Genomic DNA, 27,660 nt, shown 5'->3' on the forward strand with positions numbered 1-27,660 from the left:
ACAACTAATGTTTTATGTAACAGTTGCGTCCGAGTGTGGCATAACTTCGTCGATGAGTTCAACGGTGGTTAAAATATCGTTATTTTCCTTTATTGTCATTTCGGAAAGACATGCATTTCTAAATCCGTCATTTAGATCATCAATCTTCAGTTTTTGAAGAAGCTCACTCTGATGAAAGTGGCACGTTGGTGTTTTCACGTACATACCTAGTACATGCATATACAATGGACACGTGTTCTGAAATTGATTTCGACACTAAAATTTTACCTCACTATTCAAATCCTCACACCCGAACAAAGCGCTGTGTGTTTAAAGTGTATATGACAAAGGCAAAGTTCGTAGACGTTACACAAAACGGTCTGCAATAATCTTTTTTCGGTTTTTAGTAATGTAGTCATCGTTTATATAGTCATTAAGAGAGATCATCGCATCGCAACTTTCGTTAACAAATTTAACGATCGGTCATTTGTCGCCAAATGTGTCAGTGTCGCATTTAAGCTGTTAGATTGCTCAAAATTATTCAAATCATTAAACAGATGCAATGTTTGAAATAATCGTCAAAAATGTAATAATGTTTTTTTTTGGGTTTTGCTTATACTTGCTCATCGATGTCCCCACTATTGTAAAAAAAATGATTTATGTTGAAAATTTCAAGTATTATATTTACAACAATTAGTAATGAATGTTTAAATTACAATAGGTAAAACTAATACGTACTCAAAAATGTTTGCTGTTTTTGTGCAAGTAGATATATTTGTTGACATTTCCCACGCATGAAAACGTCTTTAAAAAAAGGCATATCTATAGACTTTTGGGAATGTATAAATTAGCATGTGCGGCCAGTTTATACGTTGAATTGATATAAAACTAAATGATATTTGTTGAAACAAAGTGTCGCGTGTGTTATATAGTATTTACATATAATCTGTTATTTAAATTCAAGATGGTTGGTATTTGATACAGGTTTTTCAATTCAAGGTGAACCTTCACGGGTTATTTTATGTTTTAAAGAAATTTTTGAATAATTAAACTGTCGGATATATTCATCGGAAGAGCGGTCAGTGTTAACCGGTAGAGAAGTCAACGACGCGTGGCTCTTCCTGGCAGGTTCCAGTGCAGTGCCTGGCACCGCGACTTCGACTTCTCGTTGATCGGCAATAACGGTTGTCAATCACTGCTGATACTTTATTAACAACAACAACAACGACACCTTAGAGCCTCAGAGGTGAATTAGTATTTGTCGCGTTCGTGTGATCGCGTTTAGCACGTAGCCCTCCGGAAAAGCGGTCTCGTGCAAATATGTATGTGAGCTTTTCCGGACTATATGAGTTCCTATGCTAGTACTAATTGATATAGTTTCCGATTCAATGGTTTTTTTATTAGATAGAATTGCAAGTAATTTGAGTTCATGTAATAAATATGTGAGGCTTGGTTCTAGTTTTCGATTTAAATAAATAGCCAGTTATATTTGAAAGTGGCGGAAGTTAAATTTTCAGTTCTAAAAACACTATGTGTGTCTAAATTTACAAATTGTTCTTACTTACATATTTTAATTCGATTTGTTTTCAGATTCTCGGAAAAGTAGAATAAACGCACTACAGGCCACCAGTAATTTTAAATATTGTTAAACTTTCAGAAAACAGCTCAAATCCTGGCTACGGAATAATATAACGACATGCTAAATGAATACATATTGCATTCCTTTTTTTGTGTTGCTAATTTTCTTTAAAGAATTCCTGTAATGTCAAACTGTTTTTTTTTTATTGCCTGTTGTTGCTTAACTATCCTGTGGTAACGATTAAATCTTCATTTGAAAATAATTTTGCTATAAAAATTAAATTTAAATACACCTCTATCTGATAATAAGCATGTTATCAAGATGTCTACTTTATCTTTACCAATTTTGCATTTGAAATAATTGGCTTTTAAATACATACATTTTTAATAATAATAAGCCATTCTACAATTCTTTAGATGTGTGTCTGTCAATCGGTGGGAAAATCATATTATATTAAATAGTTTTCTCTTTATTTATCTCCAAGTCGATACACGCTAATGTGTATCGACGAGCCGGTTTGTCGAGTGTTTAAATTAGAATTAGAGTTTACATATATTACTTACATTGAAACATGTGTATCGATAAATTTTCACCCATTATTTAAATTACACCATTATTCGGAGCATCCAAATAAAAACACTAGAGAGTATAAAAATATAAATATTGCAATTTTAGACTGTTGTAATTATATTTGAAAGTCTGATATGGCTATTTTGATGTGACCTCGCTTTTATTATTTTCTTCAAACTATGTTATTTGTCAACGACGTAAGGTTTTATTGTTGGGGGAAGTTTTTTTACGATCAGTTTCCATGTCTAATTTAATATTGTCGTAATGTAGGTAAACTGTTGCAGACTGAAAAATATCGAAGAACCTTGAACAGCTCTGAATTATAATTGTCGCTATCCGCCATGTTACACGTCATAGTAGAAATCAAATGTTACACAAATGAAAATGAAAAAAATCGCGTTTTACAATCTTTCACGATGATAATTATTTATGGTTAATTTGTCTATTGTTTTTATTTTCATTAAAACTTCCTGAAAATAGTCGAGATAAAAAAAATGCATTTTACATGCACTTTCGTGCCTCCCGTGTTCCACTGCATTATATCTAAGCTTGCACAACGTTCACTATATTATACAATCCATTATATAATAAGAGGATATAAATGCATGTTTGATATTTGAGAAGATTTATGAAATGCAACTATTCTTACAAACTAAGTCAAAGTTGTATGTGCTTTGCTTTTAATTTCAGTTCCGATATTGTTTATTTTTTTACATACCTCCTTTACAGTTCACATGGTTTTCGTTTAAGTCGTCATTATGTATCTGTCTTATCTCTCATCCGATCGTTTTCATACTTTGCCATATTGCTCATTTTGGTCATCAATATACGTTAATGTATTGCAATTACGTTGGAGATAAAATATCGTATACAACGCGTATATACAATCGATGTTTTTGGATTCGGTGACGTTTATTATAATATGAGGTGTCTTTTTAATATATTCATTAAAAAGCTTATAAATATTTAGTAAAAGACTAAAGTAAATTCGTATGTAACTGATGTTTATATAGGTTCAAAAGCCATATGTAGAAGAGAAAGAAATAAATATGTACATATTTATGTAATTTTGTTGTTTAGTTGATGTCACATTCTTTATTGTACGATTAAATTATAGTATTTTACAAAGCAATCTAATTTGAATGGAGTGATAACAGCAATCGAATAATTGAGGTGTTAGTGGAAAGAGGGAGGGAGTGGTAAAAGGAGAGGGCTATTTTTCGTAGGAAGGCTTTCAGTGGTGGGGGGTAAAACCTCCTTAGACAGACGTCTGTTAAACAGTCTCATTCACCGTCCTCCATCCGAGAGGGAAGCACGCGTCGGCCATAAGACTAAAACCAACGACTATATAAGTAAGTCGTCTTTTCAAAAAAAAAAAGAAAAGAACAAAAAACAAAACAACAACAAAAAAAAACAACAACCGGCATTTAAAACAAACCATCAAACAAAACAAAACAAATTTCCGCGCGAATTTTCAGTCTGTGTGATTTTCGAATAGACAGTGATATCGGAAAGCGTACAAAAGTGTGTGTTTCCAATTCTTTGAAAAGTGACATTCTTTCAAATTCTGTTTCAAACATTTCGGTAAGTGAGTTTTTTTTTTAATAAATCAATAAAAATGTCCGATTGAAAGTTGTACGTCGACATCTCGATGGACCGTGGCAACGTTTAACACTTTTACTTTCAATACGCCAATACTAGCTGGCCTCAAACGGATCATTCGCAACATTTCTTCTCATATTTACATAATGACAATACCTATGTGATAGAAAGTTAATTTACATAGAATCATACTTAACATTATATAACATTATTTCAATCATTCAAACGCGTCAACAGCTAACCAAACACTGAAAATATTAACACTTTTTAAGACTATTCAAGGTCATTCTATTACTTGAATTTAACAAGTCGAGAAAAAATTGATTAGTAACATTTTTCGTAATGCTTTTTTATGTGCTGGAAAATTCCAATTAAAATATTGTAAATCATATAAAATGGCGGTGTTTCGCGGTCTTGCATAAGTTAAAGTCAGACACTTTCTTCTCGCTCATGTTACGGTCACTCTGTGCTTTTTATAACATTATTATTTATCACCGAGTCACTCGATTTTGTCGATTTGTTAACTTTTCATTCAGTCTGATGCAGTTGTGCAAACACGGTCGAGTTTCAAAACTGAAAACGTTGCCAAATTCGCGCGCAGTTTCGGCTTTTCATCGGAATTTTATCACGCCAAATACGTTGTGAAACTAAAGCTGGATATACACTTTATGCACATTCGTATAAACATATGTATGTACAATATGATACTAACAGATGTGATCCGGTATAGTTTGCAACCGGTTCACGTGCGCGCTTTCGTGAGTTGACCCACGCACGCATTGCGTTAACGAGTCACCGATTATGATTGCCAATATAGGCTGGTATAACTATTCGTGTCTTGGTGTTACTGTACTGACCGACCTCCTCAAGTTTTTCTACTCAATTACGTGAGTGTGTATACATATATGTGTGTTTATAAATTCGATTTCGTAAATGTAACCTGTTCTAGTTAACTACATCGATCGTTGTAAACGACCGGTAAGTCAGCATTAAAACAATCATTTTCCCACTGTTGAGTAAACGCACGAACCTATAATCTAATCAATTTTCAATTCATGTAATCAAATGATGTATTTCATATTGTAGTTTTGTGCTTTCGAAGTTGATTCAATTATAATTGGATGTTTGATTTATAATTTTAATAAAAGTGCATGGAAAAATTTACATGTTTATAACCTGCAATGTTTATGCTTATTTGGAATAACATATATTGATAATTATGGATGCTTTTGTGTCATCTTTTGACATGCATGATGTGAAAATGTTACTCAAACATCAAAAACCATTTCCAGATACCTCGAAATTAAATTAATATTATGTTACATTTAGGATCGCAAATACAGACTTATGTAAGGAGTATTATGTATATTTAAATACATTTTTATACACATTGATATTATAGGCTTCAACAATGTTTCACTATGGCTGAGCATATACAAAGTATAATTACAATATATATACATATGTACATACACTTAAACTGTATAATTTAACAAATATGCACATATATTAGTATAGTAGGATTTGCGTACCTATTTAAGCCTCTAGTATTAAATTAATGAAGAACACCTGTCAAATAAATACATATGTTTTGACATTTAGAAGATTAACTTTGATTTGTTTACATGCTCAAATCAATCATTTTGAATCTTTTAGTATTAATATGATTTTTGAAAGCCGGTACGTTTTGAACTTGAAAGCTTTGTTGACGTTTCAAGTCCGATTGTAATCATTTGGATCCATTTTGCTTAAACAAAAGTTTCACATTTAACGCTCCAGTGTGCCCAAAACATTGTTCTATAGAAAAGTATTAAATTTCCCGCGTACAATAAGCTTATTTTCACGGTTGTCGAAGAAGTGTCGTAGCGAAACAACAAAATATAGTAGAAGTAATGTCACGTCGCTTAACCGCTAATTTTCCACGGCAACGATGATATTATAGAATTGCGGTTGAGCAATGTCCACACGTTGCTATGTAATTTGCGATGAAAATTCACATACCTGTAATAGAGGATCATGACATTGTAATCGTGCGAACAAATGTCAATATCATCACCGGTAACCCTATTATTTCAGCGGATAATTTTATCATCAATATGGTGCGGACTAGTTTGAAATGCATATGCATAGCTGGTAGTCGTTTATTAGTCATCTTTTTTATGTCGAATTGTATATGAAATGTCAACAGTATCACTTCCTCGTTCTTTAAAAGTTTTATGCAGAAGGTCACCGGACATGCTCGCGTTTCGAGAGCCCAATTATTTGCTTAGCTTTTGCACTGGTGTTGAAATATTTGCATTTTCAAATTTTCCACGCATCGTTTAGCGAATCGCCTTTCGATTTTCAAACTCAGTTTCGACACAGCGTGTGTGTATCCATTTAAGCTCAATTCTAAATTGCATTATTGTTTTTACTATTGTATTAAATGTATATTGAACTGAAATTAAGTGTGGAAATTGATTGCAAATTAGTTTACATGCATTGTTATTTTTTAAGACATTTTATTTGTCAATATTTGGGAACTAGATTTATGAAATAAATTTAGCAAGAAGATGTTCATTGGTCAAGATCATTCAGATCTACATGAATATGTACATTGTAGGTATGTTCTTCAATTTTTAAATACATTTTTTTTACATTAACTGAAACCAAATAAATACCTTTTTTAATGATCGAGTTTTTTTTTTAATTTGATTTGGTTGATTTTTAATTGGACTTTTTTCGAGTTAGATATAATCTTTATTATTATACTTGATTTTAATAATTGAGATTTTAATATAAAGTACAAACTTACAGGAAGTAAATAAATTTAATTGACTCAATTAGAATCAAATTAAATGTAATAAAAACTCGAATATTCGGATCTTAACACTTGCGCAATTTTCCGAAGTATGTCAGTTTTTTTGTATTTATTTTGTATTAAAAAACACCGCATTTTTTTTAAATAGAAAATGTTTTCGGAATTAAATGAAGTTGAAAAAAATATACATACCAAATTTTACGGTTTGTCTCAAAAGTTCACTTTCATGAAGAGAAAAGGGGCGACGATAAAGACGTCACTTCTTCGTTGGTTGCAATTTCGTCATAGCTACGAGTACATAGCTATAGTCGAGAAACGAAAGTGAAACAGCCAAATCAATACCCGAAGATTATTATCGAAAAGAGGGAAAGAGAGAGAGTCAACATGTGAGCCATGAATGTATTACGAAATCCTTCATCGCGTCACTTTACATAACTGCAAATCGTTTGCATAAAATACTTTTTCATTTTCTTTTTTTACGCATATTTTGACATTAGTGTATCTATCTAATTTGGAAATTTTCACAATCACGGGTGCTTCTTCTGGCTGATTCTGCGTGCGTTTTTCCGAACTTCCGTTCCGGACGTTGCGTCACACTGAGACGCAATCTGCATCGATTATTGCGAACTTTCGCTGGCCATTTGTGAACCTGACTGCCGCTTTCATTTGTCATTTCTATTTTGAAACTTTGAGTAACTGTTAGGTGGTCAGCAAGGTTAAAATTCGACAAAAGTATCTTTTTTTGGGTCACGACATACGTGTTCGCCTCTAAAATGAATACTAAACACCCAATTTGACATAACGTTATTTCATTGCTCTATTCCAGCGTTCTCAAACTTGGGCTTCGCGGTACTTTTGGGTTCCGTAAAAGGCTTAAAATAATTTTCGGTTTCAAATACAAAAAATTAAAGCTCTAAGGAAGGGTTGAATACCGCTGCTTACTATTTTTTACATTCATATCTACTTTAAAATTAAAAGTAAAGCCACATTAGATTGTATGCGTGGACTAGTGGTTAGCGCATATGAATTATTTCGAACATAGTGGTCATGGGTTCGAGTCCCACTAGTTGCTGCTTGTCTCGGTTAACATTGGTTTGGGACTCCAGGTCGATCGTTTCCTATCAGAGTTTGCTAATTTATCTGATTTTCATTGAAACGGCTCCAACAAATTGGCAATCTTTATCCATTTCTCGCAATTATCGAGATTTAAGCATCTCGAATTTTGAAATTTGACGATTTTTATATTTAAAAAATGCTCAAGAAATTTTTCTAAATTTATCCACATCTGTATCTTTAATGCTTTGTTAAAATTATTCTAGAATATGTATAAAAACATAAATAAGGATTTCGATTCATTCTACACAGGATTTGAGGTAATTTAAGGTTCTTAATGTACAGATTTCAAATTACTGTATGTATGTATGAAATATATTTTCGTAAGAATTTATGATAGAAACATCAAGACAAATGTCAACTCTTTCACAATATGTGTCCAATTTCGAGATGAGTCTTATTTTTAAATTTATTGAGATGAAATTTAATTTAAATATGTTCTTCTCAACATTTTACTTAACAATCAAATACGAAAACTTACTTATACATATATCAAGTAACTTTGCGATATTCGCTGATTAGCATAACCTAATACATTTTATTTAAATGTTTGATATATACCATGTATCTATATATTTATATGTAAATAACGAAATTCATTGGTATTACAATCTTAATATTTAACACGTGTATGTGTGGCTTATTACCATTTGCATTTAACCCACTAACTGACCGGCCTTCTTTTCTTGTTTTTGAGTTTGACGACCCTAAAATTGTCACCGCTTTCGAAATTTAATTCTTATGAATATTTAATAAAACGACATGGTTTTTCTGTTGACGCGACGTGATGTCACAAAACGTGCATCACATGACGATCATTGTATTTAGTATTATAATATATCTACATTTGCTACGACTCTGCAGAAAATCATTGATTTAATCTATTCAAATGTCCATCAAAATGATTTGTATGCGAATATTATTATTATCATAATAGATAATTAGTCCTTAATTGTTCATAATGCAAAGTTTAATACCATTCGCATTTATGTACGTGATTGTGATCTCGGTGACCTATCTTAGGTACCATTTTCAATTTAAAATTTAATATTTAAATAATTGCATTCATCAAAGAAATAATAAGATTCTTTAGATTCTATAATTTCCATAAATGGCTAATAAAACTTGAATAAATTCTATTACATAAACTCTTCAAGGTCTGAATGCAGTCTTGCCAATACGTCATCATATAAAATAAAAATTTAATATAAATTATCTTTCTGTCCTTTAATTTGGAAAAATTAACAATTTTAATTAAAATTCAAATGAAACCACCCATGACATTAAAATCAATGTCATCTTATAGTTTGTGCAACTGATTATTTTTCAGCGAGTATATTTTTGTATACTATGGATAGATATGCGTTATATAGTATAAGTAAACCAGTTTGCATTCACTTTTATCTTTGGATACGTTGCAAGCATTATGTAATTACATATTATATCGGTTATTGTAAAAAAAACGGTATGATTTACATGGTAAATATTAATTCGCACAAGTTCATTGTGATTATATACATTTGTATAGTGCTTGGTAGTGTTACAAATACAAATGAATGGATTAGTAAAAAAGTCATGAATAATTTAGCAACAAAAAATGACATAATTCATATTCCTTTCACTCGTGTTTAAAATTCAATGCGAGTGTATTTGATAATATTAAAACAAACATCGAATCGGGTGGAATAATTATTTCGTCAAAGTTCAACGATCAAATTTCTGGTTTTTATAACACACTCTTCAATATTCAACATTGCTGCCTATACACTCGATGACAATATCTGTTTTTTATCTTAAAAATACTTAAAAATTTAGCTCGTGAAAAACCAGTTTTTGAAAATATTTTAAATGTATTTGTCCTCAACATAAACATCCCGGATCCTACAGGTAGACAAAAAAAATGTTTGAATAGCTAATTCGTACTTGTTTTTTCCTCGTATAATGTTGTCTATTTTATTAATTTCAAAATCTTAAATTATTACACTGGTTCCATATCTGGGGAGCAAACGATGGTTTGATGCCTTCGTACAAAAACCAACACTCAATTCAATTATCAAAAAACAGTATCATCGTGATTACGACGAAGACGTAACCTTAAATTTTGAAACAAAAAAATATCTCATCAGTTTTTGAAGATGGTATAATGGAGAGGCGAATAAAAAAAATTGTGTAAACACGAGTAAGAATTAATTTCAAAATATATTAGATGATTTTTGCCACCTTTCTCTCTCGTCCGGTATAAATAATTTACGTGTCATATTATGCGTTTATTTTCATAACTGTGGTTTTTCACGACGAATTCTGATTTCACCGCCATATTCCCATGCCAATATTTATTTTTAAAAAATGCGATAATAAAGTAGGTACACACGTTAAAATGATTGGGTTTGATAAACAGCGCGTTGATGTCTCGGATTTTTAAATAAGAATTTTAATGAAAATGTTGATTTACACATGTACGAGTACATACATTATTGCCGACATCTCATTGTTTTTATGCTAAATCTCAACTGTTATTTATTATATTTGTTATCGAATTATCACACACCGTTAAGTATATATATATATTGCATTAAATTGAATTTTATGTATAAAATGTGATAGTTTTCGCAAGCGAATGAGCAATAGCTGCAAGGCTCAGGTTTCATAACAAAAATTGGAGCAAACGGCTCGCCTTGGCTCATAGACAAACTTCATATTGTCACAAATGTCAATTAAATGTTCTAAATCGATATTATATAAATTTGTTGATTGATAATCGAATTCGACTTGCTAAATTCTTGAATTATTTTCAAATTTATTTATTTCAATATTTGTGTAAAGGTAAATAATGTTGCATTTTGGGAAGCTCGTGTAGATTTCCTTGAGAAAAGCTATTGCTTTAAAATTCAAGGAAATTTTATCTATACATATGTATATACATTACACCAATATTATGCGTGTACATAATATTGTTAAGACCAATTGTGAAATGCATTATATTAACTTATATAGGAAGATATGTTTGTATATATTGGCCTAATAATTAAATTTGACACTATAATTAAGAAATCGGTTAATGACAGCGATAAAAGTTCATATGACTTTATGTGGTGTGGTTCAATGGAATTTGTGTTACATTATTTAGTGTGTGAAATCAAACTAATTTGACCGTAATGGATATAAAACTGTCACTTCCTCATTTCACACTTATTAAACATCGCTGACTTAAGTGTGGCTTCGAAGCGTTCAGAACCCCTTTTTGACACTTTAAATAATATCCAAAATTCAAATTCAACGGGCAGAACCTACGAGAAAGTAATTCGCTCGAGTTCAACGCCGTTGGAAGTCAATCAGAAGGTCATCAAGTTCTATCCAGGCGGTTCAACGTTCACCCAAACATACCCGATAACAGTTTCGGTAAAACTATCGAACTTTCACCGAACCGATCGTACAAAATTAGCTATATTAATTAGATGTACGTGTGATGATTCGGAAAATTTGCACAAATCATTCCGAGTCTCTGTGTTAGATCATCGCGACTGCACAACGAGCTCGTTAACCGAAAGTGAAATCATTGTTAACACGATGATTCTACTATAAAGCATAAACGCTACGTCGCCACTCTTCCTTCTTATACCTATACATATGTATGTACATATGCTAGGTACTTTTTTTTGTGTACTTCCGGTTTGCGTGCTAGTCCCAAACATGCCTAGAAAATCGTATTTGAAATTTAACACGCATGAAAATTATATATATATATATATATATATATATATATATATATATATATATATAAATAATACGATTATTTTGATATCATTCTCAAGGCAATCTTCAATTGGTTCTAAATATGTACAATAACTAATAGCAAGGAAATAAATTTACGTTTGGATTGTATAAAGGATTACTTTATTTAAAATTGTTTTGCGATAGAATCAACGGATATGAATATGCTCTTGATATCATTGCCATTGTTTAATGGAATTGCAAAAATGTTCTTAGTAATTATTTAAAATACATATATTTCCGTAGAAACTATTGAGTAAAACAATAATATTATAGTTAATTGATTCTAGTGAGTAGATGTAATAGCAAATATGTTTTAATAGCTGTATACATTTTTATTAGTAATTGATTTTCCACGAATGATCCTCATCGTAATATTAAAGACGGAAAATACATGTAGGTATTTGTAACAAATGAAGCATTTTTATGCTAGAAAGACGAGAAACCGGTGCATTGCAGAACACTCGCGTTTCGAATCGCTTTTTTACGCAACCATTTCGATTTATCAAATAATTATTGTCGGTGTGAAACCCTCACAGTGTTTCTTAAACGTGACCAATTGGGTGAATCCGAATATTGTGCCTAAGTGGCGAAAAAAATAGTTCAATCGAAACAAATGTAACTTGCGGGTCAATGATCTTTTTTTTATGTTTGTATATTTATTGTGATTTGTTTACTTTTTTAAAATTTAAATTTCCTATTTATTTACACATTGAGAATCTCTGCATAAAATTTAAAAAATTGAGTACACAATTTAAGATTATTTATTGTAGAAAGTCAAGTTAATAATAGAGTTTTTAAACACAGTACTTGTGTAAAATGAATTGAGTATGATAAAAACAAGAAGATGCATTTGTGTACTCTAATTAATATCTACAATGAAACAAAACAAAAATACTTAAAATAATAATTACAATATATTCAAAGTCATATCAAATTTTAGATATGTATTAAAATTGATCAAAATTAATATCGTAAGGAATACATTCATTTAAAGCCGATTTTTTTGTACATGTGTTTCAAAAATAATACATTTTGAGGTAGTTTTAAAATATTTGAATTTACAAGCATAGCATATGTATACATATTTGAGTGCATATATCTAAAATTTCCTTTTTCAAATTTATATTAGATATTGTATACTTACATATGTATATGTACATACAATGTAATTATAAAAAAATGTATCTAATGATTGTATGACTGGTCCACGACAAACTAAATATAATGAACATAATTACTTACATTGTAAGTGACATCTATGAATATCCAACACATTGCATTATACAATTTATGTAAATTTAGTCAATTTATGTCAATTTAAATTTAGCGGTCCTTTCGTATGTCTTCTTCAATCATACAATATATGAAAATCTTGTAACACGCTTTCCTTTTCAAAATGAAGCATTTTGAAACACTTCGCGGTTTCATAGCATAGTAATAATATTAACTCCGCGGACATTTACCTCTTTCAGTGACACAAATCTGTACCTCTCGACGTAATATTACAATCTGTGGTGTAATTTTAAAAGTGTCCAATACAAGAGCGAACAGTAGTAACTGTTTCTCGAAACTTACTTTGTGAAATTGACTGTAAAGCTTAATGCGAACGTAAAGTTACGATTTTATTAGTTGGCATTTCTCTATCGAGTTTTAAACAGCTTAAAATCTGTGGCAATCGCATGAAACATACGATAAAAAAAAACACGACGACCTTAAGATAAGAATTCAGTTAGAGCATTTTCCTTGATATAAACACTAAAACAAGTGATCTAAAAACAAAGTTTAACCGATCAAGGCGAAATCTAATAAAACATTAGTTTGGGAAGCACTGGGGTTCGAGGAATTGTATTTTATATGTCGTGGAATGTACGTATTTTTTCATTGTAGGTAATACATATTTAAAATTGAAAGTGTCCGGCTATATTTACCTTGAGCGTTCCATTTGAGAACATGCTAAAAAAATCTAAAGCGACCAACGCCTGACTTTCTCCTTGCTTTGTAATATATATGTATATATATATATATATATATATATATTTATTTTTTTTTTTTCATAGATAAATAAATATAAAATATATAAAAAAAAATCCATTAAAAGAATAGTATCTTAAGTCAAATAAAAACGTCGTGATCAGTGAAAATATTTAACGATGTACATACATATTTAGCTATTTAATTTTTTTTTATTCAAAACAAGAACAGATCACATTTACACTAATCACATTATTAAATAATAAAAAATATGTTTTCAATAGTAAAAACATTTTTTTCAGACTACAATATGACAAGACTGAGGATAGTAACTTTTGCACTAGTAGCAACATTAGCGGTAGGATGCTTTGCAGCACCAGTACCAGAACCAGATCCAAATCAACCAGAAATAATTGAAATTATAGCACCAGCTGAAATAGCACAGGTAAGTTATTTTATATCAATTATCCGACACGCTAATAATGTTAATAAACTCTAACGTTTGCGTGATAATTGAGTTGAAATCGTTACGAGGTCATTATCTTCCATAAATATACAATTATACAATATTTTTTGAATACTTAATACATCTAACGCTATGCTTTCAGGAAACTTTGGATTCTCTCAATCTAGGTGAACCTATTGGTGAACAAAGCGAAAGAAACAAAAGGACTATCGGAATTCTGAGACAATTGTTCCCCACACTTTCCCAGGTAAGGTTAGGGGATTTAAAACTGCATAGGGGATGAAAGATTGAACAAAAGCTTTCCCGAACTCACACAGCAAATATTTTTTTACTAATATTAGTCAAAATTAAGCATGCTGTGTCACTGAATTCAACCAGATCTGCTTTCGCATTTCACCAACATTTTTGCCGCTTTTTTTAATCAAATTTTTGGCCAAAAATTGAAACGAACACATCTAACTCAAATCAATTTAATGTGATTTATTAATTTTTGGTCAAAATTCATTGGCAATATAGTATTCCAGTACTCTTTAATTGATATGTTTATATCTACATAGGTATGATTTATAAATTATAGGATTGGTTTTTAAGCGATTAGTGTCCTGAAATGTGTGACTTGTTGTATTAAAAAAAAAGCCTATAGGATCTGACGGGATTGTGTTCTAGATAATAGATCAAAAAATACAGCAGATCGTCGGAGTACTCATAAGGACAGTCGGAAGAAACCTTCTGTCTGGTGCTTTAGGAGGTGGCGGAGGAAACGCAGGTGGAACTACGAGCACAGCCGGTGATAAAATATCAGTGTCATTGCCAGCATTCGGACCGGACGATGACGATGAAGATAGCGACGAAGACACCAGCGATTCTGACAAAAAACCAGCCAACTTAGCGAATCGCTTCGGTGGTGGTGATGAGACTACAGCGTCTTCTGTCAGCGACAATGAGGTGCTAGCAAGTAGTCCCGAAGTCACATCAGAAGCACTTTCTGATAGCACGGAATCTGTACTATCACAATCATCAGAATCTCCTTCGACAGATATTTCAATTAATTCTTCTTCCGACATTCCATCTGTTTCGCCAGATATCACCACCTCCACTTCCGATATTCCCGATTCTGATTCATCGACTATCCCGGTAATTGCATTCACTATTTAAACACCTATTCCTGTGCCTGCTCCTTATATCTTCGACGGCTGTGTTTAACTTCTGCAAACATGTCTGTGGTACATATGACATCGCAGAAAGCTACGACGATCTATTATATACACATCACCTTCCACTTGTGCCGAAACTAACAAAGGATTCGAAATCAAGACAAGATCGAATACATCGAAAAGTACTATTTGACAAGTACCTACATACATATCTACCGCAAAAACTATCAAGCGAACATCCAAAGTACTGGAACGCTGATCATCATCTTCATCATTTTCGTACAACATTTTAGATTTAGTTTTAAAATTAATAACATTGCATTATACTCATAACTAATATTATAAGGCGAATCAACATTCAATATTTCTATAATAATTCGCAAAACTTGATACCCCAAATGATCATTATTGTCATATAAATTTGACATATCATTTGGGGTTTTCAAATTTGCGATGTAACGTTCAATCTCTAATATAATAATGAGCCAAACTTCTATGCCTGTATAATTTATATGTAGCTATTAATAATGAAGTAAGCTAATACCAATCAGGCTGAACAGAGAGTTGACTTTTTGGTGATTTGAGTCTACTGATTATTTAGTAATGAACTCAATTCATCATATGATTCAGCCTGGCATATTTAGTGAATTCGTCCATCCGTAGATTGATCGCTTAGCTTTAACTATTCACTTAACATTAAATATCACTTAGTAGTGTAAGTTTGGTGCTGAAACTTTATCGTTGTTGAACTTTCAGGCCACATCAGCTGTAAATGCTGATGAAAATCTTCTGTCCGAGGCTGAGTCTCAACAGTCTGAAGTTCGAGTACAGTTTGCCGATCCCGACGGTGAAAAGAAGGCCGACGAAGACCAATCTGTAGATCAGGAAAGTGCTGCTTCCGGTGGAAACAACGGTGCCATCGACGACCTCTCGTTAGATGACGCCGATTCCAACGACGAAAACAGAAACAAACGGTTTGCTTCACTAAAATTACATCTCGAACGAGTGTCGATTGAGAAGGCCTGCAATTAGAAATCATTCCAATTGAACTGGTTTCAGATTCTTGAGCTTCGGAATTGGCGGAGGCGATGGTGCATCCGGTGGATCAGGTGGTGGATCAGGCAACTTCTTATTCGACATCATCAGAGTAAGTTGAAATTTCTTACGTTGACAATGTTGTATATACATTTTACATATATTTTATTTGAAACGAACGAGACGTACCTATCTGTACTTAATCAATTCATCTCACCTCTCTGTGTCAACGCACTAACATCTCTCTGTTTCGTCGACTTACTATAATATTATACTTCTATATTGTATGATCATTGTACTACTTCTTATTGACGAAAAATGACAAAATTGACGATCCTCATGTCATATTATGAATCATAACTTGTGCAATCACTTCAACTCAAATTCAAAATGTTTGTTCCTCTTAAGCAAAGCGTAGTCAAACAGTTTATTTCTTAAATTCTAATGTTTGATTAAGCGCATTCTAAATACATATTATATAATGCAATAGTTGGAAGGTACATACTTAAAAGTAAACATAAGGATGACTGAAAATTTGTCGAATATGAAATTGAAGAATTGCAGTGATGTGGCCAATATTTTACATTAAAAATGCACGAATACTTCGCTTTTTTAGCATCTTACAATTTAAGCCGACGCTTTCCGAGGAACAAGGTCTCAAACAAGGTGCATGACGTCACGCATTGAAGGTAAATATGATTTATTTCACGTTTAAAATGCGACGAGAAACTATTGGAGCACATTTTCCTGGATGTTTTGGATAAGGCAATGCATGAAATCGAGTACATATGTATATATGTACTTACTTGGTTACATCATAGAAGATTCGTCTCTCTACTGATAAAACAGGACTGGAAATGGAAAGCAAGCAACTACAAAATGACAACTCATATTCAATTGAACTTGCTTAATAAGAGCACAGCTGTAGCGAGATCTCGGCTATTAATAGCAAGTATTATCTATAATAAGTCAATTAGGTTCAAGCGTTTTCCTATGCCGCTACAAATCTTTAGAAACGAACACAAAAATGCAGAAACAAAAGTGTTTTAAAAAAAAAACCTTTTTGTAAATGGTCGTGATTGTGAAACACTATCAACAGAAAAAGCACTGACTGGTGTTTTCAGTCCTTTGATTCTGGTAATAATCAGTGGCAGCACGTGAGAATTCATAGAGGGGGGGTTGCAGAAACTTATCGGGCTGTAGGAGCTCGTTGACCATACCGGTGATCAAATGCAGACAAAATAGCATGCATATGCACTATACTGGGAGGTCTGCAGCCCTACAATCTATACGGACGGCAAAAATAGCATGCATTTGTACTGGGTTTGGTGCAAACGATCGACAAGCGCCAGACAGACTGAACCACAGATTAACGACACGTGTACCTTATGCGTGCGCACTGCTCGCACTCACACTAAGCGAAATCTACCCGAGGTCCCGACATACCTACCCTGTATACGTTCTATGCTTCTGAAACTTTAGTTCCGAATTATGCCTTATTAAACTCGCCAAAAATATCCAACTCAATTTTAAGAGGGCTGTACACCCGAAACCTTAATTTTGTTGCCGTTCCTTTCTTCGATATATATATATATATTGAGTGAATGCGACAATATATATAAATATATATATTGAGTGAATGCAACAGTTGCGCTTCGACCAGATAAAACGTATTTTAAATTGACAAAATCGAAGTTTCGTATTCTCCTATTTTCTCCTCCGAAACTGGACCAATTTTTAAAAAAATTTCATCATCGATATGAGAAAGATATTTTCTGTGCAACTGTGCGCGTATTTTTTTTAAATCGACCGTTAAATAAGCACGCTGGACTCTTTTCGTGGGTGTAAAAAGAGGCGATTTTATTGATGTTTGGCGGCTCCTAGCTCCTATAAAAAATAAATAATCAAAAAAAATAAAACGATAAATGCAACCCAATGGTAGATATCCATAGCATATTAAAAAATATTTTCTCTAGTGCCATAATTGAGGAAGGGAGAAGTCTAATACGTTTGTATGGACAAGGCTCTGGTGTCCAGCCCTCTTAACCCTTTCAGGAGTACGACCGTACGGGTACGAGTATGGCCGTACCCGTACGGTTTGACACGTTAAATCACTCAAAATACTCTACCTCTCTCATTGTTCGACATATTTGCATCTCGTTTTTTTTCAAGTGTTGCTGAGGTTTCTCTTTCACTCTTGTGTATATACATTTTTGTATTCGAATAAAGAAACCAAATTTAACGAGGCGTGAAAGCCAGTTAAATTTTTATGACTGAACATGATGACAATTTTTTTTCTAAAGTAATATTTTCCACATGTAAAAACTATAAAATATGTTCCGAACGAATAACATAGAAACGTCTGACTAAATTTAGTTCATTTGACCCTCATAAAAATAATTTAGCGTAAAATTATAGATTTATTTTCGAGAGAATTTGGTCCGGGATGCAAGGCAAAGCCGCCGCCGGGCAATAAATCAATCATATAATCGAGCGAAATATGTCAACTTTAAAACTTCCCACAAAATAAGAGTGTTCGCTCGGATTTTTCAAGTCAGTTGATTCCGAAAAAATTACTCACTCCTGAGACGTTTCTAGTGTTCAAATTAACTCACTACTCAAAAGGTTAATAATTGCATCTGTGCACATCGAAAGGTTACTCGTCATCCGATGTGCAATCTATCATTCGTGAAGTCGAGAATTGCGTTTAAAGCAGCCGTCCAGTTAATCTGTAGTTCAGTCTGTCTGGCGCTTGTCGATCGTTTGCACCGCATCGATTTGTACTATACTGGACAAGCCGCCGCCACTGGTTCAATTGTAACAGTTCAAATCAAACGACTGCCATTCCAGTTCATGACATACATTTTCCATTTCGAGTCCTGCGCCGAAGTAAATAAATAGGAGGTGACGTCACGCGCCCTAATGCGAGGCCTCGTCTTCGAAGAAGGTGACCATTGAGATTGAACGAAAGTTGGCAGCTCGGCATTTTTGAAGAAATCGCTCGGGGCGCATTTTTGAAGAAAATGTGGTCACATCGCTGAGGGAGTGAATGTGTTATACAATATACGGTATATGAGGAAGTGTGGCGAGGTGAGGTGGCCGTCTCATGAGGTGAGGTTTCAAAAGCATTTTGGATGTTGGGTTGTTCAGCGTCCTGCGGAGAGCGTGGCGCGGGCGGCGGGACAGGCATTCCGCATCCTGACGGGCACAGACTCCATCGGCTTGGGCATCTCGGCCACGCACACCGCCGTGCGCGACCTGCCCACCACGAACAACGCCACCAAGGTGCCATCCCCATCACCACCATCACCATCACCATCACCATCACCATCACCACCACCACCACCCTTACACTCTTTCTTCAATCACCACATCGAGATATTCCACACACGAAACGGTCACGAAAGTATTATAGCACTGCCAGATGTAAAGGCACTTTCGAAATCAAAATGGCGGTCATCACTTCACCTCCATTTTGAATGTTAACCTATAACTAACCTTTAATGTTTTTTTTTCAACATCTACACCGTTTCGCGGATCGATTCACTCGGTCATTTTTTATTTAATTTTGTTTTCTACGTTATACTAGTTTTTTTTTATAGATTTTTCAAGTTAGAAAATAAAGAGCCTGTTAAACGGAAGGTCTATTCATACATATCATAAATTCATAGAGGGGGGGCTGCAGAGATTAATCGGGATGTTATAGCTCGTTGGCCATACCGGTGATCAAATGCAGACAAAAATAGCATGCATATTTTTTTTTTACATACATATACACAAATATACCAGGAAGGCTTAACAGGTAAACCCCAAATGCGCCTTCCTGGTCCACATAATTATTACATAGATACATGTAAATCTGCATATGTACTATACTGGGAGGGCTGTAGCCCCGCAACCCATATATGTAGACGAGCCGCCACTGCTATCCAGCACAGAGAAATGTAATATTAATAGAAGTGGCTTTAGGCAGAGAAGTGTTATACAATAGAAGTGCCCTAAGGCATCAAAAGTGTCGACAGTTGTGGTGTGGCTGTAGCCACACTCCGTTCGTGAAAAAAGGTCTGTTGATTTAAAGCTGGCGCGTAGACACGATGTTCTGACTCTTTCTCGCGCGCGGACACGCTTATGAGCGTGACAGAGACAACTTTGATAATTATAGTACTGTGAACGCGTTTTACACAGGGTATTTGTTCAAAAAGGCACTTCTATTGTATAACACTTATCTGGCTGTGGGCCGGGCCGCACCGTGCAACTTTGTCGGCCGACTTGTTGCGCGACACGAAAAAATGTATGGAAATGTGTGCGACAAACAAGTTGTCGAGTGTGGTATGTCCCATCTACATGCATGCATTGGTCTGGTCACCCTCAACCAAGTTGTTCGCGAGTTGAGCGGTGCGGCCCGGCCCTTTAGGTGTTATCTTGTTGTCAAGTGACATTCTGTCCACGGACAGATCTAAATAATTTTAGCATCAGTCGTATTTGACACTTGGTGCTCGACGTATGTCCGATAAAAACTTCTCTATTTGTTTATATTACTCGCAAGATGGGCACTTCATCGGTAAAAATTGCACAATACATTCAAAAACACAACATGGGATACATTTTTATAAGTAAATTGATCCGATTGTATTCCGTGCGATGTAGCGTATTTATAAAGACGTACCGCGTAAAATTGACAACAATTATTTATTCGTAAGGGCCCCTCTATTCTTATTACATCTCTCTGATCGAGCACTGCAAGGCAACAGCCCGGCACAGTAGTGCACGGAAAAGACTACTTCTCTTCATACAATACAGCAGCACACGCTCAAACAAGTTTTGGCCCGGTGCTAGGCAAATTTGGCTTACATATATATTACAGAGTGCGACAATACGGCGCAATATTGCTTGCTTCGTATCGATATTGTCACTACATAGCGTTTGCGAAAATATTCATATGCACATGCGCACTTTCGTTAGTACGCGTGCACTCGCTACTATGACGTTACATCGTGCGTGAATACTTTCATAATGGCTAAAGAAAACCGATTTTGCTTGACACGTACTGCTGTATTATATGAATAGATTTTGTCGGCTATTGCTGTTACATCTACGCCACGTACACATTACGGAATATAATTTAAAAAAAAAAATCTTAATTTGTTGACAATTTTAAAAATGTTTATCATGCTCTTGTTTATGTATTTTTTTTCTTTTCACGTGAATTATCTTTTTGTTTAAATATTTGGCACAGTGTCGCTTTGGGCAACTGTAAAGACACTGGGGTAAAAAAAATCTTTAAAAATAAATAAAAATATTAATGTACCCAAAAATTTTAAAGAAGAATTTTAAGAAAAGTACTTCTGTTTACGTCCAGTTGCCAGTATGAATAGGCCTTGAAGCATTTTTGGTCGTTGATGATGCTCCCGTACAACACTAATTGATAGAAATATACTATTTTATTGCTATGTGTGTTGTTTTAATTCTAGTCAAGAAGTGACTTTTTATAAAAAAAAACAGTTGAACAAATTTTCTTTAAATTTTTTTTCATTTTGAATGTCATGAAAGTTAAACTGAACGAGACATTTCAAAAAATTGTACCAATATTAAAAGCGTGTGTTCTCTCATGTCTTGAATCAAATTAAGTAAATTATTAAGTCTTTTACACAAAACTAAAATTTATAATTTAATTCAATTAAAATTTTCTACAAATAGACAGGTTATTAATCGATTGAAATTATTGTTAATGAACAGTGCATAATATTTTCATGACTGTTTTTCTTTGTGAATATCTAGGCAATTGTGTCAATGTTTGACAATATTGTGAATCTTAATATACATACATACATACTTACCTATACACTAGAATTATGTCAGTTTTATTGCATAATTTTCCAATTTTATTGCATGTCTCGTATTTCGATTTCTTAATCAGTCGTTGTCTACACGTTTTATAGACTTGTATTGCACAACCATATCCCGTACAATTCCTTTAGCGCATATACTTTCTCTATATTATACCTCACCATTATTTATGTATGTATTTGTTTGATGAACACTTCATTATCACTTCATCCCTTTCACCATAAATATATCAGACTGGACACAATAATTGATTGATTGACAAAAGCACGATTAGAGTATCTTTACTATACTATACATACTACCGTGGTAATAGACCGACTGACTGACTGAATACTTTAGAGTACCAATGGTAATGTTTAGCATTAAAATAATATATTGTAGAATATTTTAATTAATACAGTAGTTTATATAGCTTAATCAATAGTGCAAAAGTGTTTTTTATTTTAAATGTGGTATGGAACATGTTTAAAATAAAAAATGTGTATGCAAGTAGCGTCGATTGATCACAGAAACAACATTTCATTTGCGCATTTCAGTTAGTAGCAGGCTCCGGCGGCACTGAAGCTTCCGACGAGGCCACGGCACACCCCGACGGTGATGTAGCCAAAGGAGACGGCTACACGGAAGGAATCCCCGGACCGGTGACTCGTCTCTTCATCATCGCCAACCGTGGAATATCCAATTTAATACAAGACTTGATCCTCAGAATCGCCCAGACGTCCGAGAGGATAGTGAACTTCAAAGCTCGTCTCATCACGTCGATCATTTAAGCGATCAATTTTTTCATGGACAAAATACTCTTAGGAATCAGTAAAGTGTGGCGTTAAATTTCAGAGCGTGTGATATTTTTATTTGTTATATTCATTGTACGGCCATATGTCGACTTGGGTCACGGAAGCTTATTGTAAAAGAACTATGAATCGTTACAATTTGTTCCCGTGGGCCAGGCTGCAAATAAAAAACATATGTATATAAATATAAATAAAAAAAAAATAAGCAAAATTGTATCACATTCAAAATATCACCAAACATTGTTTATTGTGTAATACTTTCATCTTGCCACATCGTGAACGTATGTAAATTTATTTTTGTTATCGACTATCTGTAAAAATGGAATTCATGTTATGCAACAAGCAAGTGAAACCAGAGTTACCAAATGTTCACCGAATCAACGTAAATAAATTAACCAGCTCAAAAATGGAGTATGAATGTATACATATACATGTATGTAATATATGTATGTATGGGTATGAGTCAAAGTTTACTTTTCCGATACATGAAATCATCTAAATTCTCTTCAGCACCATTTCAAGTGTCCCCAAATTATTATTACACTCCTGATTGTATTTTGCTCAAAGTCTTCTAAATAAAGTAAGTTAGAATAGTAGGGAGATTTCAAAGACAAAAAAAAAACAACCATCGACGAGAACAATATCACGAACGATATGCAAAATGTATATACAAAGAAAAAAATCATTTTTACATTGAAATTAAAGAGTAATTGATCTCAATTACCTTTAATACGAAAACACCTATTAAAATACTTATTTATTTTTCCTAAATCAAAAAAAAAAACAACAAAAGTTTCAAAAGTTTTGTTATAGATAAATTATGTAAATATGTAATTATTTTTTCTAAATAAAAAAAAATCGAAATTAAATTGTGTTTCATTGTGAATGTTGCAGTTGTGAATAAAATATCGACAGTTATTTTTTATATATAAATATATTAAAACTTCCATAATAAGAAACAATAAATAGAAAGGATTTACATGAAAAATTGCACACACAAATAAAACATCTTACTTTAAAAGAAAAAAATTCAACACGTCTCACAAGCGATGAGTAAAAGAAATAATATATAAGATTTTAAGAATTTCAACAAAATACCCAGTCAAAAGTGCCACAACACATTTTCAACGAGGCGATAATATAATTTTTTTTAACTATCATATACATATCATTTTTCTTTAATGCACCAGTTTAGTTTAGTAACCGTAAGTATAAATTAAAATAAACTTTGCTGTGATTCTCTGCTGCCGTTTTCATTATATAAATTTAAAAGTCATTCTCGGCGTTAGGAACCAGAGCTACCTTTGCGAAATCACAGGATGTAAATAGCCATGCACACCTCAAATCAATATAACAATCTATAATTCAAATGTCTTTATATATTTTTACTGCCTCATTTAACGGCTTAACAGTAATTTATACCGTCCACTATAACAGAAGGCTATACTGAAGTTTTAAATTGTAAATAATTTCAATAAGCTCATAGAGACTGGTCAAATAAATTCGATTCGACCAATGTGCGTCATTGCCCCATAGTATTTTCAATAGAAGGGAAATAAAAGCACACAAATACAGCGTAATTCTACATCTACGTATCGTTACGAAACTTATCCTTTGGTTTTCTTTTTTTAAACATATTATTTCCATGCACACCACACTCACATAGTATTTACAAGTCGAAAATTAAAAATAGATCAATACTTTAGATCGTACAATACAATTCATCAGATACTATCGAAAGTGCTGACAACGAAGCCGATCGTTAATTTGTATAAACGACTACTTTTATATAAACTAAAATGTGCATTTATAAATAGCACGTCAAATACATTCGTATAACAATTTACATACATATGCATATGTATGTATATCGTGAATTTATGCAAAATAAAAAAAAATTCTACTATGAACGTATACATATTAAAGTAAAGAATTCAGCCCCATATTTATAGAATATGAATTAAAACTAATAAATTTAACATTTTAATGCAATTTTATATGCAGTATAAAGCACTCAGATTAAATATGTAAATATTTAATAAATCGATTATATTATACATATTTATGTATATGTAAACGAAATAATTTCATATATAAATTCATACATTGAAAAAGAAATGTAACAGTCGAGAATAGAAAACAAATAAAATAAATATTTTTATGCAAAAATTAACAATTTATAACTTTTACTATATGAAAAAAAAACGCATTTTATATTGAAATGATTCATAGAAACAGAAAATGTCATTTGTATTATACAGTACTAAAATATGAAAGTTTTTTTGTATCAAAATCGAATGAACTGCGTTTGTGAAAGATCCTAAGAAGAAAAGAGTACATTAAAATTGTTGAGATCATTGTTTTACATAGCCAATATAAATATGTAAATTCAAAGGCTATGTGTTCAGTTGAAACACACGTGTGAAATAACAACAGTTATATAATAAATTTAACTAATGACAATAAATATAAATTACTGTTTATATATAAATTATCTTAATTTCATATTTCTTTATATATGTATGTATGTATGTATGTATGTATGTATGTATGTATGTATGTATTTATGTATGTATGTATGTATGTATGTATGTGTGTATATATATATATATATATATATATATATATATATATATATATATATATATATATATATATATATATGTAAACCATCATATTTTTTGTATATATATATTTATATATCATTATCGGTGGCAGTCAAGTTAGAATCGTTTTCCAAAACGAAATCTGTATATATAATATATGTAAAGAAAAAATAAAATGAAAATACTATTCAGCGTATAGCCTGGAAGAATACTTCAATTGCATGAGAATATTTTAAAATTGAATAAAATTCAAAACATAAATTATACAAAAATGTTCACAACAAATTTCTTAACTAGCGTGTATAAATATATTCTTAATATAATAAAATTTGCACTTAATAAAAAAAGCATTACATATTAATTTGTCGACTCTAATTTTAAGTGTGTAATTTAAATATGTAAATAAATACATATAAAAGTGCTTGTTATTTATAACATAACTTTTTTATATTAGAAATGCTTCCAAATTCAACATTAATGTAATCTATCAGCTAGCCTAGTCGATAACTACGTCGATTAATTATTCAAAGGATTTAGCCAATCTTTTCATGCTAATCGAATCTATGAGTATTACAATCGCTTATGTCGAATTGTTCAAACGGTACAACTCCATGTCTGCTACTTGTAAGATTTCATCCCATTTGTGGGACGGTGTGTGAGGCGGTGTAGTTTTATAAGAACACGACTGATCAACAGAGTGAGAAGGTGATGAAAAGACCAGTTTTCTTTTAGAACGAGCGGTGCCAGGATACACGCCAGAGTTAGAATGCACATTCATCGAGTCTGGCGTGAGCATGGTTGAGGGAATGGGCGTTAAATTACTTCTCATCATAGGGCATTTGGGACCTGTATAGCGGAAGACGGGCTTTTTAAGTATGGTAGAAGCGGAAACTTTCTCTATGAGGCCGATTGACGATAGAACATTCGCTATGTCGTATAGTCGGCGAATTTTCGATTTCAATTGCCGATCGGCCTTATCAGTCTCCGTATTGTCTGGTGTAGAGCGCGGTTGATGAATCAGAGTAGCTACAGCCATCTCTAAGTTGACAAATTTATTCTGAAATCAAAAAGTTTCAAACAATCATGTAAATATAATGAAAAAATATAAATTGAAAAATTTTTAATCAACTACTTTTTTTACTCACCTGCGGCTCCACGAGGAACATCATCAAAAACCTCTGCGCGAGATCACCCAACGATCTCCGCTTAGGAACTGACTGATACCTTTTCTTCCCATACAACGTTTGCACACTACCCATAGCTTCACCTTGAGCCTTGAGCGTGATCAAAAATTGACTCAGCCTAGACGAACCGTGCCAAGTATATGTATTTTTTCTACGATGTGTTGCACATTGCAAGGCCTCCAATATGTTTATGATATCGTAAATACGTCGCTTTTCAACACCTAGCTTCTGAGCCGTGGCATCAAGTTGAATCTCGGTATTAACGATTCGACTATGCAGCGGATATAAATCTAGAAATCTAACATACACACTCTTATTTAAATATACATATGTAATAAATAAATGTCAGAATCATAATACTTATCGCATATTAAAATACCTATCGCATAATATCTGTAGTGATTTTTCTTTGCGTTGATATGCACATTGTAGAGCTACGTTAGTGAGTAATTTTAGATTAGCTGTAGGTGATACGTATAGCGAATTGGTAACCTCTCCTAATATGTTGCGTTTCGGAGTCTCCAGGACACTCTGACAACTCAACATCGTTCTATCCTGAAAATAATATATTTCATATTTTAGAATTCATATATGTATTGACTCAATATTGGGAGTCTCGACGACGAGTACAACGAACCTATTAATATATGTAAATTATATATAAAAAAAATAGTAATTCATATTGAATATATTCACCGATTGTTAAGAAGGGCTAAATGAGCTCATGTGTGTTGGTGCAGCAAAGAAAAATACGATACCAATTGATAAAATGCGATGACGAAAATGTTTTAGCGCGAAAATTTTCCAATACATTTAACCTACAATGTGGTCTAATGAATGAAATTGACCTGACGCCGCTGGCGGTTGTTGCGAATTGGCAATTTCGTTTTAAGAGGTAGTGAGAATGCAAATTTTGGAAGATTCAGGTATTAAGGGTCGAGCTGGAGCTGGGGCAGGAGCGCGAGCCCGCGAGAAACAGCATCACTCCAGACTTCACCCGCGGCTTTTGACAGCTAGCTGAGTAGCTGGCCGGTGAACGTGGTATTATTACCGACGCTAGTCACTATTTCAGATTTCTATGACCGCGGTTATGTAACGCACTTATGAATAAGACACTTTATGAAGCGCCCAACGATCTTCGTACATAATTCCTGCACTTTATCTTAACCACGTTACAAAAATAACACGA

The 27,660-nt window shown here is 32.9% G+C and overlaps 2 protein-coding genes across 2 annotated transcripts; one reads left to right on the forward strand and one right to left on the reverse strand.

Moving 5' to 3' along the window:
• The first annotated feature begins 3,370 nt into the window (after positions 1-3,370).
• Positions 3,371-23,352, forward strand: LOC143915290 (uncharacterized). The gene is made up of 7 exons (XM_077435853.1): positions 3,371-3,480; positions 13,691-13,833; positions 13,997-14,101; positions 14,521-14,799; positions 15,765-15,982; positions 16,068-16,155; positions 22,427-23,352. Exons 2-7 carry the CDS (start codon positions 13,699-13,701, stop codon positions 22,658-22,660), a joined length of 1,059 nt encoding a protein of 352 aa, XP_077291979.1. The 5' UTR covers positions 3,371-3,480; positions 13,691-13,698; the 3' UTR covers positions 22,661-23,352.
• On the reverse strand, positions 22,297-27,498 carry LOC143915291 (transcription factor E2F7-like). The gene is made up of 5 exons (XM_077435854.1): positions 27,168-27,498; positions 26,851-27,026; positions 26,433-26,769; positions 26,134-26,344; positions 22,297-22,838 (listed from the first exon to the last, which is right to left on the reverse strand). Exons 2-5 carry the CDS (start codon positions 27,015-27,017, stop codon positions 22,804-22,806), a joined length of 750 nt encoding a protein of 249 aa, XP_077291980.1. The 5' UTR covers positions 27,018-27,026; positions 27,168-27,498; the 3' UTR covers positions 22,297-22,803.
• Positions 27,499-27,660: the final 162 nt, after the last annotated feature.

The sequence above is a fragment of the Arctopsyche grandis genome, chromosome 8 (genome assembly GCF_051622035.1).
Source record: "Arctopsyche grandis isolate Sample6627 chromosome 8, ASM5162203v2, whole genome shotgun sequence".
Lineage (NCBI taxonomy): Eukaryota > Metazoa > Arthropoda > Insecta > Trichoptera > Hydropsychidae > Arctopsyche > Arctopsyche grandis.